General features: G+C 40.5%; 2 protein-coding genes across 2 annotated transcripts; one reads left to right on the top strand and one right to left on the bottom strand.

Annotated features, from left to right (window-relative positions):
- Positions 1–1,108: 1,108 nt before the first annotated feature.
- On the top strand, positions 1,109–5,758 carry LOC139630629 (pepsin A-like). The gene is made up of 9 exons (XM_071494249.1): positions 1,109–1,257; positions 2,391–2,541; positions 2,627–2,744; positions 3,143–3,261; positions 3,351–3,547; positions 3,698–3,814; positions 3,933–4,077; positions 4,173–4,271; positions 5,451–5,758. The coding sequence occupies exons 1-9, from the start codon at positions 1,202–1,204 to the stop codon at positions 5,574–5,576; spliced, it is 1,128 nt and encodes a 375-aa protein (XP_071350350.1). The 5' UTR covers positions 1,109–1,201; the 3' UTR covers positions 5,577–5,758.
- Positions 5,759–9,656: 3,898 nt separating this feature from the next.
- LOC139631092 (amphoterin-induced protein 1-like) lies at positions 9,657–12,773 on the bottom strand. The gene is made up of 2 exons (XM_071495058.1): positions 12,494–12,773; positions 9,657–12,144 (listed from the first exon to the last, which is right to left on the bottom strand). The coding sequence occupies exon 2, from the start codon at positions 12,098–12,100 to the stop codon at positions 10,565–10,567; it is 1,536 nt and encodes a 511-aa protein (XP_071351159.1). The 5' UTR covers positions 12,101–12,144; positions 12,494–12,773; the 3' UTR covers positions 9,657–10,564.
- Between the last annotated feature and the right edge of the window lie 3,352 nt (positions 12,774–16,125).

Genomic DNA, 16,125 nt, shown 5'->3' with positions numbered 1-16,125 from the left:
TATCTTTTTAAAAACCATTAACACATTTACATCACTTAAGAAACCGCTTTATGTGGAAACAGCTTTTGGATATAGCGGCAGCAACAAAAGAAAAGAGATTTTGGATTAAAGACCAATGTATATATTGATGACAACCCCCACATAAAGAACCAAAATTAAAAAGTGAATTAAATCTATTACAACATAAAGTACAGTAATATAAATATATAAAGTAATATAGACAGAAAACTATGGTTCAGTACTGAGGGACCTTAAAAGTTAAATAACACTTTGCTTAGCAGTAGATGAGAAGAGTCAACAGAAACAGCGTGGGAAAAGTCAGACCTCACCTGCCTTTCACCACTTATTATACAACAAGGTCCTGAAATGAATCTGCAGATTTGTTTTAGTTGACCATGGCAAATTAAGTGTGTGTAGGTCAACCTCTTTCTGTCTGTGGTGTTGTGAACTTGACCTTGTGTAACTTCAAACACTTGAAAGGCACAAAGCCTAACAATAAGAGGCATTGGTTTTTTAATCTGTTTGATTCCACAACATCAAATTAAAATAGTAGGTTAGACCTCTCAGATTGATTGACAGGTCTTTTAATATGCAGACTAATACCAAATAATTAGATCAAAGAGTTTGTATGTGAATGTTAAAATTGATACGGTAAGAAAAGGCTGCAGGTCTTTAACATGTCCTTATCAAAAAGCATTTAAAGTGTTATTTATCATCTCAAATCTTTTATTCTGAATGTTGATGTAATTCTTACAGGCTTGAGACAAAGGTGCTGTTTATATGGATAAATTATTAACAAGGAGGAACAGAAACAGTTTAAAGAATAGATGAAACTGTAGACAGCCTGTCCACTCAGAAATCCAAAGAACTTTCAACACATTGCTTTTAATTAAGCCAGGAGTGTTGTTGGACTCTGGGCTGAGTTTATTTTAAATCAATAACTGAGTTAAGGTACAGTACATGACTGTATATGGACTGACAGGAGATTAAAGGACATTAAGAACATACTCTGTGCCTTTTGTTTTTTCTTTAATCTTATTTAGCTTGTTCAATTCTCTGTTAAGTGGTTTCTTATCAGTTCAGCTGTTATGAGTGTTTCTGTAAACGGGAGGAGCTGAGACTACATCTATATATATATATACACCACTTAAACACCTCACCTACCCTTGTGTGAGAAGTGTATGGGGTCATTTTGGAAATAATGAAGTCTGCCTTTGTCTTGCTGGCCTTTCTGGCTGTCTCACAGGGACTCCTCAGGTAAGATATACAGCAAACTTTCAATATATTTACTAAGGTCAAAATATGGTATAACAGAGAGTGGTATTTGTTTTTACAGTGTCATTAGCTATAAAATCTCAAAGTGAATAATCGAGAGGTGAAAGGGTGAGAAATTCACAATGGTGACGCTCTCTGAGATTTATTATAATTATTATTTTTTAAATGATTTATAATTCATTTAAAATAATCAAACATGGTGTGCATTTGAAAACAACACAGATGTAAGATTACACTGCAAAAACATGTATCTAAATATTATTTAATGTTAGATTTAGTCTTGACTTTTTTTAAAACTATGAAAATTTTTTTCAAATAGGTCAATTTACAACATATGGTTTTTGTCGAAATTTTCTAGAAGTGAGCGCCATCAATTTGATCTCAACCAGCAGTTTTTTTCACTACTTTGAAGAAAAAGGTTTAGAGCTTATTAACAGACCAAATTACTTGTTAGGATGAGGATAGTTTCCAGTTCAGATTTTCTTTACGAGAGGAAGAAACCACCAAACACTAATACAGACATCATGCCACAATCTCTGAACAGCAGAGAACCTAAATCATTTTTGATGGTGTGCTGCTCCTACAGAACCAACAACCGTTGGTAATAAAAGTAATCAAACATCAAGCATTTAACTGCTTTTTTCATCAGGTGACACTTGCTGCAATTTTTCCATAGATGCCTGAACAGTGAGAAGTCATTATGAGTCTGTGTCTGTCCAACACTCGCTCATATTTAGCTCTACTACTGGTGAGGCTTTATGAATAACAAAATTGTCAGTATTGCTCAGGGTTTCAACATCTTTGCACTGATTTCACTGTCCGGGGGCCCCTAGCAGTTCTTTGAGACTTTTGGTCTTGTTCTTGAACAATCAGTGACCTTTTTTTGAAAGAGAACGACACCAACCCTGCGTCCCGCTGAGGCGAAACAAGTTCTTGACATTTTCTGGCTCACAGCCCTGTCCAGGCTGAAACTCCTTTTTAGGATAAGTTATGAGGTCTGACATATTCTCAAAAATGTTTGTGACTAAGCTCTGAGATGTTGGATAAACCGTGCCAAAATAATGAATGTGCTGCAGGGTTTATGTGCCGCTAATGGATCCAGTTTGTCTGCGCAGGATTCCCTTGATGAGAGGGAAATCAGCCAGGCAGCGGCTGGAGGAGAGAGGCCTGTTTGAAGAGTACAGGAGGACATTTCCATATAACCCCTCTGCAAAGTTTCTCCCCAGGAATGAGCAGAGTGTTGTGCCCATGACCTTTGACCCAGATGTGAGTAGCAGGAAACCACTGTATACTCTGCCCTGTGCAATCCAGAAATACATGAACTAACTAAATGATCTGATCTTGGGCACAGACCACATACTATGGCGTGATTGGCATTGGGACTCCACCTCAGTTCTTTAAAGTTCTCTTTGACACCGGCTCCTCTGACCTGTGGGTTCCCACATTAAGTTGCACCAGCTCTGTTTGTGGTGAGTATAATGATAATGGATATAATTTGATATAGTGAAAATCCCATATTTATCATTTTTTAAGTAAAAATGCCACAAATTACAGGTTCCAGCTTCTAAAATTTGAGAATGTGACACTTTATCTTTGTCATATAGGAAAGTAAACTTAATGTATTCAAGTTTTGCACTGTTGGTCAGAGTAAACAAGCAATTTCACCCCACTGGAGGCCATGGGAAATCATAATGGGAATTTTTCACTATTTAAGAACAACTTTTAGAGCTTTAAGTGAGAAAATAATCAGCAAATAATGACTCACTACACTACCCATTTTTAGTCATTGAAGCAAAGGGTGTAAGCAAAAAGTAATAAAACTGTATTTTCATTTAGGACTTACCTCTCTCTGTCTCTCTCCCTTTAGACAGTCACGCAAAGTTCAACAGCTCAGCATCCTCCACTTTTCAGGCTGGTGTAAACCCTTTCTACATCTCATACAACAGTGGATTCGTAGCAGGGAGTACAGGATATGACAGCATAAAGGTGAGGATAAAACATCCACGACAAACATCTGATGTACCATCATCACAGATATTGGACTGTGAACATTAACATTTTGCATATGCTATCAGATAAGTGATCTGTATGTGGAGCACCAGGTGTTTGGCCTCACTGAAACTGAGGCAGTCTTCCTGGGATCTGTGCCCTGGGATGGGATTCTTGGTCTGGCTTTCCCTGGCATGTCCCTTGATGGAGGCACACCTATATTTGACAACATGTGGAACCAGGGAAAAATCCCCCAGAACATGTTCTCCATGTACCTGAGCAGGTGAGGTCTTATTTGAGTCATGGAGAGCAAAAATAATTCAGTCTCAAATAAGTATTTTTGTATTTATTCTGTCATATAGAATACAGCTTTTTATGTTTATTGTTGTGTTTTGTTTTTCTTTTTTCAAACAAACAATCTCCATACCCCCAGTTCTGCAGAGGGCAGTGTGTTGATTCTGGGAGGAACAGACCCCTCATATTACACTGGAGGCATTAACTGGATCCCACTGTACCATGCCACTAACTTTTGGAACATCCAAATACAAAGGTAGTATGAATTCTCCACTTCATACATGACATTATTTGGGGTTTCTCTTCTTCTATTTAATGCTGATCATTATGTACACAACTGATGTCTACTTATTGATACGTCCTTTATGTTTCAGCGTCACCATTAATGGGAACACAGTTGCATGCTCTGGAGGTTGTGAGGCAGTCGTGGACTCTGGTACTTCTCTGATCATCGGCCCGAGCAAAGACATTAACAACATCAACGGCTGGTTGGGAGCCTCCCCAGGCCAGTATGGTGATGTGAGTGTTTTCAGTGGTTTTTCTGTTAGTGAACATAAGATTAAATATGTTGAGTTTGTCCAAGTTTTAAATCCGAAACATGTTGCATCTCACAGGCTGCTGTCAGCTGCAGTTACATGAATCTCTTGCCGGACATTGTGTTCAACATAAACGGCTACAGCTTCTCTCTTCCTCCATCAGCATATGTCATGAAGGTTTGTATTTCAAACACAGAATGATATTTGACACCACTTTAGAAAGAAGAGTTGATAGTTCTAACTAATGGCTTTATCACTGCTGATAAATCATTTAATAAGCCATTGTTAGGAGTTAGTTTACCTGGTGATATATAAATCATAATAATCCTTTAAGAAGGACAACATAGAGGGTTGTCAAGCTTTTAGAAATTCATGTGGGTGGTGTATATCCTCCACCGGAACAAGTTGGTTTTTTTTTTTTATCTTTTTAGCTCTTTAATTCTTCTTAATTCTTGATTCTGAAAAATAGTTGCATCCAAAAAAAATAAAAAATAAAATAAATAATACACATACAATGAAAATACTTAAATCTATTAACCACTTTACAAAATTTACAACTTTAAACTGAGACATCCATAACCCTTTGACATACTAAACAGATAATTGGATTATGGATAGGATGTTCTGCAGCTCCTTTCCGGTGCTAAGTGGTTGAGGGAGGGGTCTTATTGTTGAATTAAAGAGTCAGATAAAAGACAAATCATGTTACTTTACAAGATGATAAACACCAAGCAAAGGGGTTTTTAACAACCTGGCAACCCAAAAGATGTTTTTATTATGTTTTGAATACTAAATAATAAATCAAAAACCAGAATCACCTTAAAGTATGTTTAAATATGTTGACATGTGAAAACACTGAAGCCAGCGCTCAGCCAGTGCTTGTTCTGATCAGTGCACAGAACAAACGATGATAAGGGTAATATACAAGCAAGAGCTGGTCCACTAACTGTATATATTCAAGTGACATTGTTACTATGTGCAGTGCACTCAGTGGCCAGTTTATTAGGAAAAAACTAGCTAAGACTAATGTAGTCTAATACAAACGTCCTGTAATGAATCCTGCCTACATGAAGGTTTATACTGTGTGTACTGTTTTCTACTGTGTTATTCAGAGAGGTTACTTTATCCACTGTATTTAAATCAATGAGGGTAGGCTACACAGCAGAAACACCTCTTTGTATAAAACACAATACAGTTCAACAGAAGCACAGACTGTAGCCTCCAAAATGGCGAGAAACAATGAATAAAGCTGTTAGCTGCAACATATAAACCCTTTATGTCTGCCAGGTGGGTCTGTGTGGGTATTTATATAATGTGCTGGTTAATCCAGTCACATTCTCTCTCCTCTCTCCTCAGTCTGCATCTGGGTGCAGGACGGGGTTTGCACCTGGCACCTGGATCCTGGGTGAGGTCTTCATGCGGCAATTCTACACAGCCTTCGACATAGGCAACAACATGGTGGGCTTTGCTCAGGCTGTGTGAATACATATGTGAAGAGATGGGCCTGGAGGCTGACATCTTTGTCAGTCTAGGAGAGGCTGAGATATTAGGAAGTGATTGACTTTATTTTTATAACCAAGATTCACTGCAAAACGAATTATCTTGAAAGAAAGAATTCATATTTGTGAATGAAACTAATAAAATGTTGCCTTTCTGACCCTTAAGTCAGTATGTCTTTGTTGTGGAGGAGGAATTCAAATGCTTGTAAAGTCTTCTTAGAATATTCTGTAAAGGCAAGGGTGAGTCCAAATGTTACGCTCCAGTATGTTTCGGGGTTTGGGTGGCCACTAGATGGCAGGAGACTCACTAACCTGCACATTCAGTCACTTCACCATTCATGTGATTCTCCTGGGAGGGGCCTGAGGAGAGGATGAGTCATCTTACTTAGAATTCAGTCTTTAAAACACAGTCACAGTCAGCCACTCATTCATTGTCAGCAGGCGCTGACTTACATTCACACCATCTGTGATGTTCAGCGGTCTGAGATTTTCTTTAGGCTGCTGCATTTGTTCTAATTATAATCTGTGATTTAATATCCGAGGGGATGCGTCATTCAGCTCCTTTCTATTTAAACATGTGCATCAACACACAGATCAGCTATCATTAACCCTCTCATAACTCTTACTCACACATCATTTGGACTGGTGTTTTCCATTCCTTCTAATAACAAAATACTTTTAAACTCTGAATTCAATACTGTAATGTTGTGCTGCATTTCCCCAATGGTTGAATCTAGCCACACACACCTGGCTGATGTTGCATGTACTGTGGGTAAACATGGTAACATGAGACTGCAGCTAGTGAAACAGGGAGCGTGGACATGACTGCAGACCTCTTCAATCATTCATCCAGCGGAGGAGTTGCAGGGCAGCAGGTGATGTTTCACTGCAGCATCTGTCACAAAGACGGACCAATGACTATACAAAAATTAACTCCCTTAAATAATGATTCAGGACAAATGCTGCACTGTCCCATGGCTTAATAAGGTGTAGCATGTAATGTCATCAATGTTTATGCTTACTGCTATAACAGCACAACGTCAAGGTGAAGATTTTGTGACACGAAAATGCAGAAAACCTCAACATACTAATGACAATATAACAAAATTAACATTAAGCATTTACACTATTAAAGGAGAATTTGTATTTAAAAAAAAAAAGAACTTAGAGTCACGATTCCGCAAATAGTCACAAATATAAGAAATGTGATGTAGTGTGTTCTGCAGAATGACAAGTTTATGCTTACTGCTACGACGACACAACATGAGGAGATTTTTTAATTGAAATCTGAGACCTAAATTTTACTTCAAACATCAGGTTGTCTGAGACCAGTCTAATGCTGATTCAACTGACTGTTCTCTGTCTGTTCTGAAGCAAGCAGACCAGACCAGTGCTCACTGCTCAGGGAGATCCCGTGGTCAGCGATCCAAATAAGGGTGAAAAGCCTGCAACAATGAACGTTGCCAGAAGAAAGTAAGTCTGAGGGACAGGTGCAATAAATATGACTCCCTGGGTGAACAATTTCTGCTCCAGCGATCTGTGTGGTCTCCCATTTCACCCTCAAGCGAACAAGACTGTGTCATTAGTGTAATAAAGACACTGAATCCTGATCTTCAAGATCAAGATCAGGTCATCATCAGGTTTCATCTAGTACATTATGAAGTCAAAGGAATACATTTTCTTTGGAAAAGTCACTTATTTGCTTTCTTGCCAAGAGTCAGATGAGAGGACTGATACCAGTCTAATGTCTGTACAGTAAAATGAAGCTACAGGGTTGCCCCGGCACTGACCACGTACATCAGTGTCATCGAGTCTGGCTGCACACCTCTGTTACGTGTCATTCCCATCTCTCACAAAGTGAAGCTAAGCTAATCAGTCAGCAGCTGGTTGGCTTAGCACAAAGACTGGAAACAGGTAGTTCAGTCCAGTGAAATAAAATCCACCCCCAAGCACCTCTAAAGCTCATCAATCAACACTTCATATCTGTTTGTTTAAGCAGCATAAAGACTTAAGTCTAAAAATGACAAGTACTGGTTTTTAAAGAGGTAAAGTTACTACACCAGGCCAAGAAATAGTCACAGTCATACATAATCTCATAAACATAAAAACATCCTTTTTACACTTGTGATTTTGAATCATTTTTTTGTTACAGCTGAAACAAATGAGTTATGCTGTGTTATAGCTAGCTGTTTTCAGTCTTTATGCAAATCTAAGCTAACTGGTTGTAGCTTTATATTTAAGATAAAGATGTTGTATCAGTGTATTTTAAAAAAAATCTGTACCTGCAGCTCTTTTTGACAGATTTAATGCAGTCACCTCACAGGATACAGTGGAGATCATTCACTCTTTGTTTCCATACTTTTGTAGTTTATGAAATGCAGGAACAATACATGAACAGACAAGATATAATACAACAAATAATGAAATACAGTAAGTCCACAGGATTGCATATATTAAAATCTAAGTTTGTGGCTTAACACAGAAATACTACCTCAACATACTAATGACAATACAGCTGTACTGACTGTAAACACTGAACATGTATGTTATTAATTGTCAATGTATGTATGTATGTACCTCAGTCTTTGGTTATAGGAGTAATATGTACAACAATAGCATACAGTAGATATGTGCCCCTTTAAGAGATATAATTTAATTCAGTTCCTCAGCATGTGTTGCTACATTATACTATTAGACAATGCTCACAATGATTTTCAGACATCTCATAAGGACATTTAATTAAGGTGTTGATTCACCTACATTATTTTGAAAAAGCACCATGAGAACTGAGAGGATATAAAATTATTGTTATTTCAAAACAAAAGCACTGTCCATTGCTACATCTATTATCTGGGACTCGGGTATTTTGCTGTTGAGCTGCTTCACTGTCATATTCTCATGCATGTGTGTTATCTGTAATGAGCGGTCTGAATTGAGTATGAGTAAAACGTCATTTATTTGTGAGTTCAAGAGAATTTAGTTTCAGTTCATGTGTCAGTTTTTCCTCATTTATCTGTGTGTATACAGAATGAAAAGCAGCTTTGGTTCACGTTATAATATGAGCCTCTGAAATCAACAATTTCAAGGTATTTTAGCAATGTAACTAAAATTAAGATGTGTTTGAAAGCTGCCACTTCTATATTTACATTTCAGCTGTGTTAGGCAGCCTGTGTGTTGGCTGCGCTACAAGCTGCTATTTCTGACTGTGTTTATGAGACTTCTGGCTGGCTGGCATTTGTTGATTTGCTCTGGGTTGGGCACTAATGCCCAGAAGCATTCAGTAGATGGTCTTCGCTCTAAGTTGCTTCCCCTGGGCGATCCTTTCTGGCTGCTATTAACTATCCAATATGGCAGGAGCTACATTTGTTACTGGTCTGAATCCCACTCTGAACTGTATTTTTTTAACTGCAGCCTAATTGTAGATTTTATTTTTGGAAATTGAACTCACTGTGAAAATCCAACCTAAAACAGAATTCCAATAACTGTCAGTATTTTTCAACATGAAAAAAAATCTGCAGCAGCTGCACTGACAGGACAGCTGTGGGACTTTGTGGAATGTTTGTTTATGTTATTTAAATGTGCTTTAGCTTATTATGATACTTATTTTTTTCTGAGCTAGAAGCTGTGATATCTCTGCAGACCCCTCAGGTAATGTTAATATACTGATGAGTCAATTCGTGATGATGCTGTACACAGATGCTCTGAAAGAAGCTTCCTCTTGACATAATAATGGTTAGAATAAGCAGTTGTGTTGCAATCAGGGGATCAAAATTTTAGTCTAACAACTAGAGGCAATTATTCTACACAACTGGAGCGCATCCATATTAAAAATGTGTTTTGCAGTTTTGCATTGCAACCTGGTCATAAGTATCATGATGAAATAACTGGCTTAACTTAAATCAAAATGTCATGTAAATTTGTCTGGTAGTAATCAATAATTATATCTGTGTTGATGTAAACAACTAGACATCAGTTTCAGTTACAACTACAGTGCGTGCGTGTGTGTGTGTGTGTGTCAGAAAACCTTTGGTTTTTTATGTTTTGTTTTTCACCTTTTTAAAAAAAAAAAAAAAAAAATTTAAATGATGATTCCAGGATAAAGTGAATTGCAGCAAAAGTACAGTGTGTCACAAAATTCTGTTGATGCTTCTATAATTATGCTGAATTAAAAATGGCTTTTAAAACAGACCTGCATACAAGGTTTAAAGATTTTGCATCAAATCACACTCAAGTCTGGAATAATTTAAACTATGACAAAATTGCATAAGAGTAATCCTTACAGTATCATGTGCCGTAAAGGCCAACCAAACCAAACAGGAATGTAAAATAAAGCCGAAATGTTGAACAACTCGCAGCAGTAATAAAGCGAGATCTGCATAAAAATGTGTTTCTCTTTCAGGCAGCAGCTACTGTCCATCATCTTTAAAACTTCTCATCTTTGCAGTGCCAAGATTCCCCGTGCATAAAAAAGCTGGATAACTTTTATCTAAAGTGCAGCCTCAGGATATTTAGAAGAAAGTTTAACTAAGGAATAACATGAAAAATGTTTTCATGCGGTTTGTCTCTGAGTAATTACTGCTGATAGTGAGCATTTTTCTCTGAGGGACTTCCATCAATGATAAACAATATTTCAAACACAAAAATGTATTTTACTTGCATAGTGATTTCTTGCAGGGTAAGCCAATACTTAAAAGGGAGATAATGAAAGGAGTAATTTGTGATGTATGCTCACAAAAACGCAGTTATTTTTGTGTCATCACATTTAAATTTCAGTCCTGTATGCGATAATGTATGCACGGAAATGTCAACAGTACATGCTACTGAAATAGTGCTGCTAACTGAGGCTTTAACTTTGTTTGGAAGATGCTAACGCTTGACTCTCACTCACATTCAAAGCTTTCAAATCTCTGTTGAGCAGCTGCATGGATGGAGCCCGTCACTGTCTCACCCTGCAGGCTCTGCCACTGACTCTTACACCACCATGGGGGTATCGGAGCACGCAGAGCTGACAGACTCTGCGTCTGACCGCCTCCTCTCCCTGTTATCCCCCTGCCACTCCTCGTCTTCCTCTCCTATTGGATTCAACCTCCCGTTCTGCTCCAGCTGGTCCTTGATTTCCAGGAAGCCAACATGTCTGTAGGGAAAGCCTCCACCTTCCACTCTTTCTTGCCCTGTCTCCTCGTGTGCCTGAGAGATGCTGACGGTTGAGGAGTGGAGGCTGTCTTGGGGTTCGTTTTTCTCCAGGCCATTACCTGGACAACAGGCACAGCGGCAGGGTGTGAGATAGAGGTAGACGAGAACCATAACTATACTCACCAGACACCCAACAAGGGTGGTGTAGGCTGTTTTTAGGTTCTCCAGTCCACCATTCATGGTGGAATTAAATACCACTACAGTTAAATATATTGTCTCATTGAATGAGTCACTTGTGGCAAAGCAGGTGTAGACACCTGAGTCTTCTGCCCTCAGGGGCCCAATCTGGAGGTTGCCGTCAGAACGCATCACAGCGGTCTTGTTTGCTGAAGGCAGTGGGATGTTTCCAGGCAGCACCCAACTCTTCAGCATGTCCTTCTGCCTGGTGTCACAGTTCAGCACCAGGAACTGCTCCAGATAGGCTTCTTCATCCGTGATTCTGACCTCGCTGCAGTTCAGATGAACCTTGTTCAGATCCAGTACGGCCATTTTCTCTTTCTGCGGCCCTGGCAACACGCAGGTGTGGTTCCTCTTGAAGTCAGTGGCAGAGCTGAGCTCCTTGAGGTGCCAGTGTGCCACCACATCGTACAGCTCACAGCTGCAGGGCGGAGAGTTGTTGTGGAAGTACAGACCATTCTTGATCCAGGCGGGCAGAGCCTGAAGCTCATGCAGGGGAAGGACTTTGATTCGGTTGGAGGACACATCCAGCAGTCTAAGAGTTTTCAGCCGGCTTCGCTCTTTCACCAGCTCCAAGGGGAAGCGGGAAATCTGATTGTGGCTCAGGTAGAGCTTCTGAAGACTGTTGAGGCCAGAGAAAGCAGAGCGATCTATCTGAGAGATGCAGTTGTTATACAGCAGCAGCACCTCCAGGTGCTCTAGCGGCTCAAAGATGAACTCATCCAGCTGATGGAGGCGATTGGAGGACAGGTCCAGGTACTGAAGCTTTGTCACATGCACAAATGCCTCAGAGGACAGAAAATTGAGGCCGTTGTTGCTGAGCAGCAGACTCTGCAGTCTGCTGAGTTTGACAGGGGTCCACTCAGCGCGCAGCCTGGTGATGGCGTTGAAGCTGAGGTCCAGAACAGCGGTATATTGTGGAAGATCGCCGGGAACGTTGGTTAGGTTCATCTTGGAGCAGCTGACAATATTGCTGGCGCAGACACAAGTCTTGTGGCAGTCCAGGCTTCCTATTAACTGCGCACTGACTCTCACTGCTGATAACAGTAAAGCAAAAAGTGGAACGGTGATAAAGCTCCTTCTCCTGAGTACTGCTCCGGTGGCACCATGAGAAATCCAGAGTGAGTCCCCCATCATGTCAGGACCACAAACTGTAGGAGCCTGGATGTGTTCACCTGAAGCTGCAAGAGATCAATAAATCACCACAGTTTTACTGAAGATCATGTGAAATGATTCAGATTGAAAAGACATTAAAGCCCGTAGCTCGACACTGGAGCACTGCAGCAGCCTTGTCAGGGTGAAAAAGTTGTGGCTGCTCAGCAAAAATTGTCACCATAACAAGCAATGAATTAGCGACATGAATCTCGTCATCAAATGAATAAAAACAGTCTGTATACGGCCTGAAAGATTACTAACACAGCGCTGTCTGTTTCATTCGCCTCCTAGTCAACATCCCATCATCAAATCTCCTCACTGTGTCAGACACGTTTGTCCCAGCAGGCTGAAGTGTGCCGCCCGCTGGTGCGCTACCTTGTGTCGGTTTCTTAAGATCGGAGGAGAGAAGGGTGGGGGGGTGGGGGGGGGGTCTTCAACAGTCCAGTCTTGGAGATGATCCGCCACAGGACAGTGTCACCCTCCTCTTCATCACAGCATCAGCAGCAGCAGCAGCGATCGGCGGTGATCCGCGGTCCCTCCTGTCTATTGAGGCCAGCTCCAAATGACCGGAAAAGCCTGTCTGCGGTCCTCACTGGTGAGGAAACCATCCGATAGTTGATCTGAGGGGCGCAAACAGCAGAGCAGGGGGTGTGTCACATTTCCTCTCTCTCTCTCTCTCTCTCTCTCTCTCTCTCTCTCTCTCTTTCAATTCAAGTAGCTTTATTGGCATGAACAAAAACATGCTGTTGCCAAAGCAGTCTGGAGATGATTCAAATACTACGTGTTAGCCTACATATGCATATTAGAAACGTGTGTCATATACTGATGCTGACATACTGATGCAGTCCACTGTTTGATTTCTACACAATGAAATACAATATAATTCAATATAATGCAAAATTATTTCACACAGTTTGATACAATCATTTACTATGGTACAAATCTCTAATCTTGGGGATCTTGTTGTGAGTCCCTCAGGTCAGAGGAGCTGCTGTCCCTTCACCCAGGAGAACTGCTGCTCTCTGCTCTGGGGTTAACATTGGGAGGTTTGGTATTTTCTGGGCACTAAGCTTGTAGTGGGTCAGGATTTGGCTCTGCTTTGTATCTTTGACAGAGTGGAGATTATATTCTGTTTAGGGTCAAAGAACAATGTATATTTAAGGTCCAGTTATGATATTATTGTTCCAGGATGGTCAGGTTGTGTTGTAGACCATCACTAGTTGGGGATAACAGAATAAGGTCATCTGCATAAAGCAGATATCCCAGAGGTCCCAGAGGCCCCAGAGGTGCTGAATGGTCAAACTCATCTGCAAGTTCATTTGTATATATGTTGAACTTACCACCATGTGTCCACTTTGAGGGAGAGAAATCCAAATGGAATTGAAGGCATTTTTGATTAAATCAATGAAACAATCAAATCTCTCTCTCTCTCTCTCTCTCTCTCTCTCTCTCTCTCTCTCTTTCTCTCTGTCACTCAATCTGTTTCTCTTTCTCGCTTTACAAACCATACTACTATAATATTATAAAGACCAAAGAAGTAAAATGTGTAAATAAATCACAAAATAATTCACTGAACTGTGGTCAAACACTATAAGTGGGATATTACACTTGGCCAAGAGCCCTCTTACTGAGCCATAACAACATGGTCTTTTCCCCTCTATATTAAGTGTTGATTGCCATGCAGTGGGGTAAACATCTGGGAGATGATTTGTCTTTGAGATGAGGAGGAGGATTTCTGAAAGCTGATTACCCTTTTGTCTTTTCCTCTCTCCTTTTTTCTAAAACAAAGGAGGGGGTGAGGGGTGGAGAGGATGTGGGGGGTCCTCAGGGATGGTTTAATTTTTCTATCCTTTTAACGCACATTACACACAGCGATGGCTCATTCAGAGCGATGTGTTTAATGATGAAGTCCTTCCTTCTGGTTCATCTTCTGGTGAAGGACAGGCCACACACTCATTGTGTGTGTGTGTGTGAACTGCAGCTGCAGCAATCTTTAGCTCGGGACGTGATGTGCATGCAGCAGTGTGATATGGAGAGTTGAGAGCAGTACGCTCAGCTGGTTAACATAAACAGCTTTGAATCCTGTCCTGTGCACTAGATCAAACACATTAAATCATGATTAAGTTACAATATGTAATCAGGAAGCAGTGTAACTAGTTATGTAATCCAGACTCTTTGTAGATTCTTCCACCTTGTGTTGACCAGCTGGTCTTTGGAAGAATTCAGCCAGTGTTTTTAGCTTACGCACCAGGGCCACATTAACCTGCTAGGAGACAAATATTAGCAGCTGGGCCTCTGTTAATCCCTTGTTCCTTGCAAGGTGTAGGCCCGCTGCTGACCTGTGCAGGAATGCTTCCTGGCTGCAAGTTTGCTGTGTGGTAGGAAGCTGCAACATAAAAGCACAAAGCCAAAATAATGTCTTAAAACTGAACTTCGACACAGTGACCTTCTTCAAGACAGGACCTCATGGGTCCTGGGTGGTAATAGTGAACAATATTCACTTAACCTGCACAGATGAGACAAAGTCAACCCTGAGCTTTTGCAGGCCATGGAGTTCAGGGGTCCCATGCTTTGCAAGCTTTTCCCAGTTGGTATACACCATCCTTGTTAGTAATGCATTGTTATGCACACCAACAGCCTTGAGATATATATGGTTGTAGATTCAGACATAATCCAGTGGGTGCACATTAAAGCAACTACCCTGGCTACACTCATTGTATTGTAGGCTGTTGGGATAACTGGTAAGCAGGGGGAACTCAAACACAAACACCAGGTACTGTTATGGGCAGTTTATTTGGTCCATGCTGAGGCTTACATCTGGCACCAGGTAGAATCAGGTGGCCAAAAAAGGATAATTAGAAGCCAGGACAACAACAAGCAGGTCACAAGTGAACTGGTAATAGGGAGGGTAAACTATAGCACAGCTGGCACCACAACAGAAAGGCAACAGAGAATCTGGCAAACTGGTACAGAAAACTGGCCACAATAGGCCTCTTTAATGAAAGATGTTTAGACATGTCAGAGTAAGAACAGGATAGGTGTAAATAATTACAGATGACTGAATTCCATTTTGCTGCTTCGTTGTGTATGCTGGCTCAGTGTCACACTGCCATGACTCCCCAGGGCACATGAATAGAACAGAGCCATTCTTCATTCTATTATAACACCTGTGACTTTCCTACTGCGACAAGCCAAAATGTCTGCAGTGAAAAAGGCCTGAGGGACAGCTGAGCACTCAGGTGAGGGGGTCAGGTGATCTCCAGGGCACCTAGAGAGCAATATGACAGGGTGTGGAAAATGCCAGAACATATCCACACTACACACACACAGAGTCCCGTCACAGTCCAAGTGCAATGGGACTGTGATGGGAGCCTGAAGCTAAAAAGGGGAAAGATGCAGACATCAACATGACAGATGATCATCCAGCTAACGTATACCTGAACATAAAGTATGTTGTTATCAATCTGCTGATCACAAGGTCACCTCGCACAGAGAGCCTCACATAAAAAGACGTATGAAGATGAAATGGTGCACAGATCTAGTTGCTATGGGCGCCAAGGTCAGAAATTAGGTAACAGTGGAGATAGCAAACGATGCGAGAACCATGTGCAGTATTAAATGTCATCTAATTAGTAAAGGAAACATTTGGAAGGTGAGAGGGACATATCAACGTGTGTAGGGAGGCGAGGCCAGTTATCTGAGTTGCACATAAAACAACATGAAATGAGAAGCATTTGAGTGGGATCTGATACAGACAACATAAAAATATGATTTACCATGTTATGTGTAATATTGTAAAAGTGGGGGAAACAAAAGTGAGTGTGTATGAAAGCTCATGTTAAAAAGACAGAAAAGCAAACAGGTTTAAACTGTGACAAGGAGATTTTGATGCAGGACAGAGTCACACAGTGAGGTCTCGCTTTTATCCCCCACATTTTAAATAAAAATAAAGAAGAAAAAAAAAGAATATTGTCCAGATTATGTTCACAGAACTCTTTGAATGTTGA

This window comes from Trachinotus anak, unplaced genomic scaffold (genome assembly GCF_046630095.1).
Source record: "Trachinotus anak isolate AG129_WGS33_773 ecotype Australia unplaced genomic scaffold, CSIRO_AGI_Tana_v1 ptg000013l, whole genome shotgun sequence".
Classification (NCBI taxonomy): Eukaryota; Metazoa; Chordata; class Actinopteri; order Carangiformes; family Carangidae; genus Trachinotus; species Trachinotus anak.
Note: the sequence above shows the minus strand (reverse complement) of the source record. Positions and strands in the feature narration are given on the sequence as shown.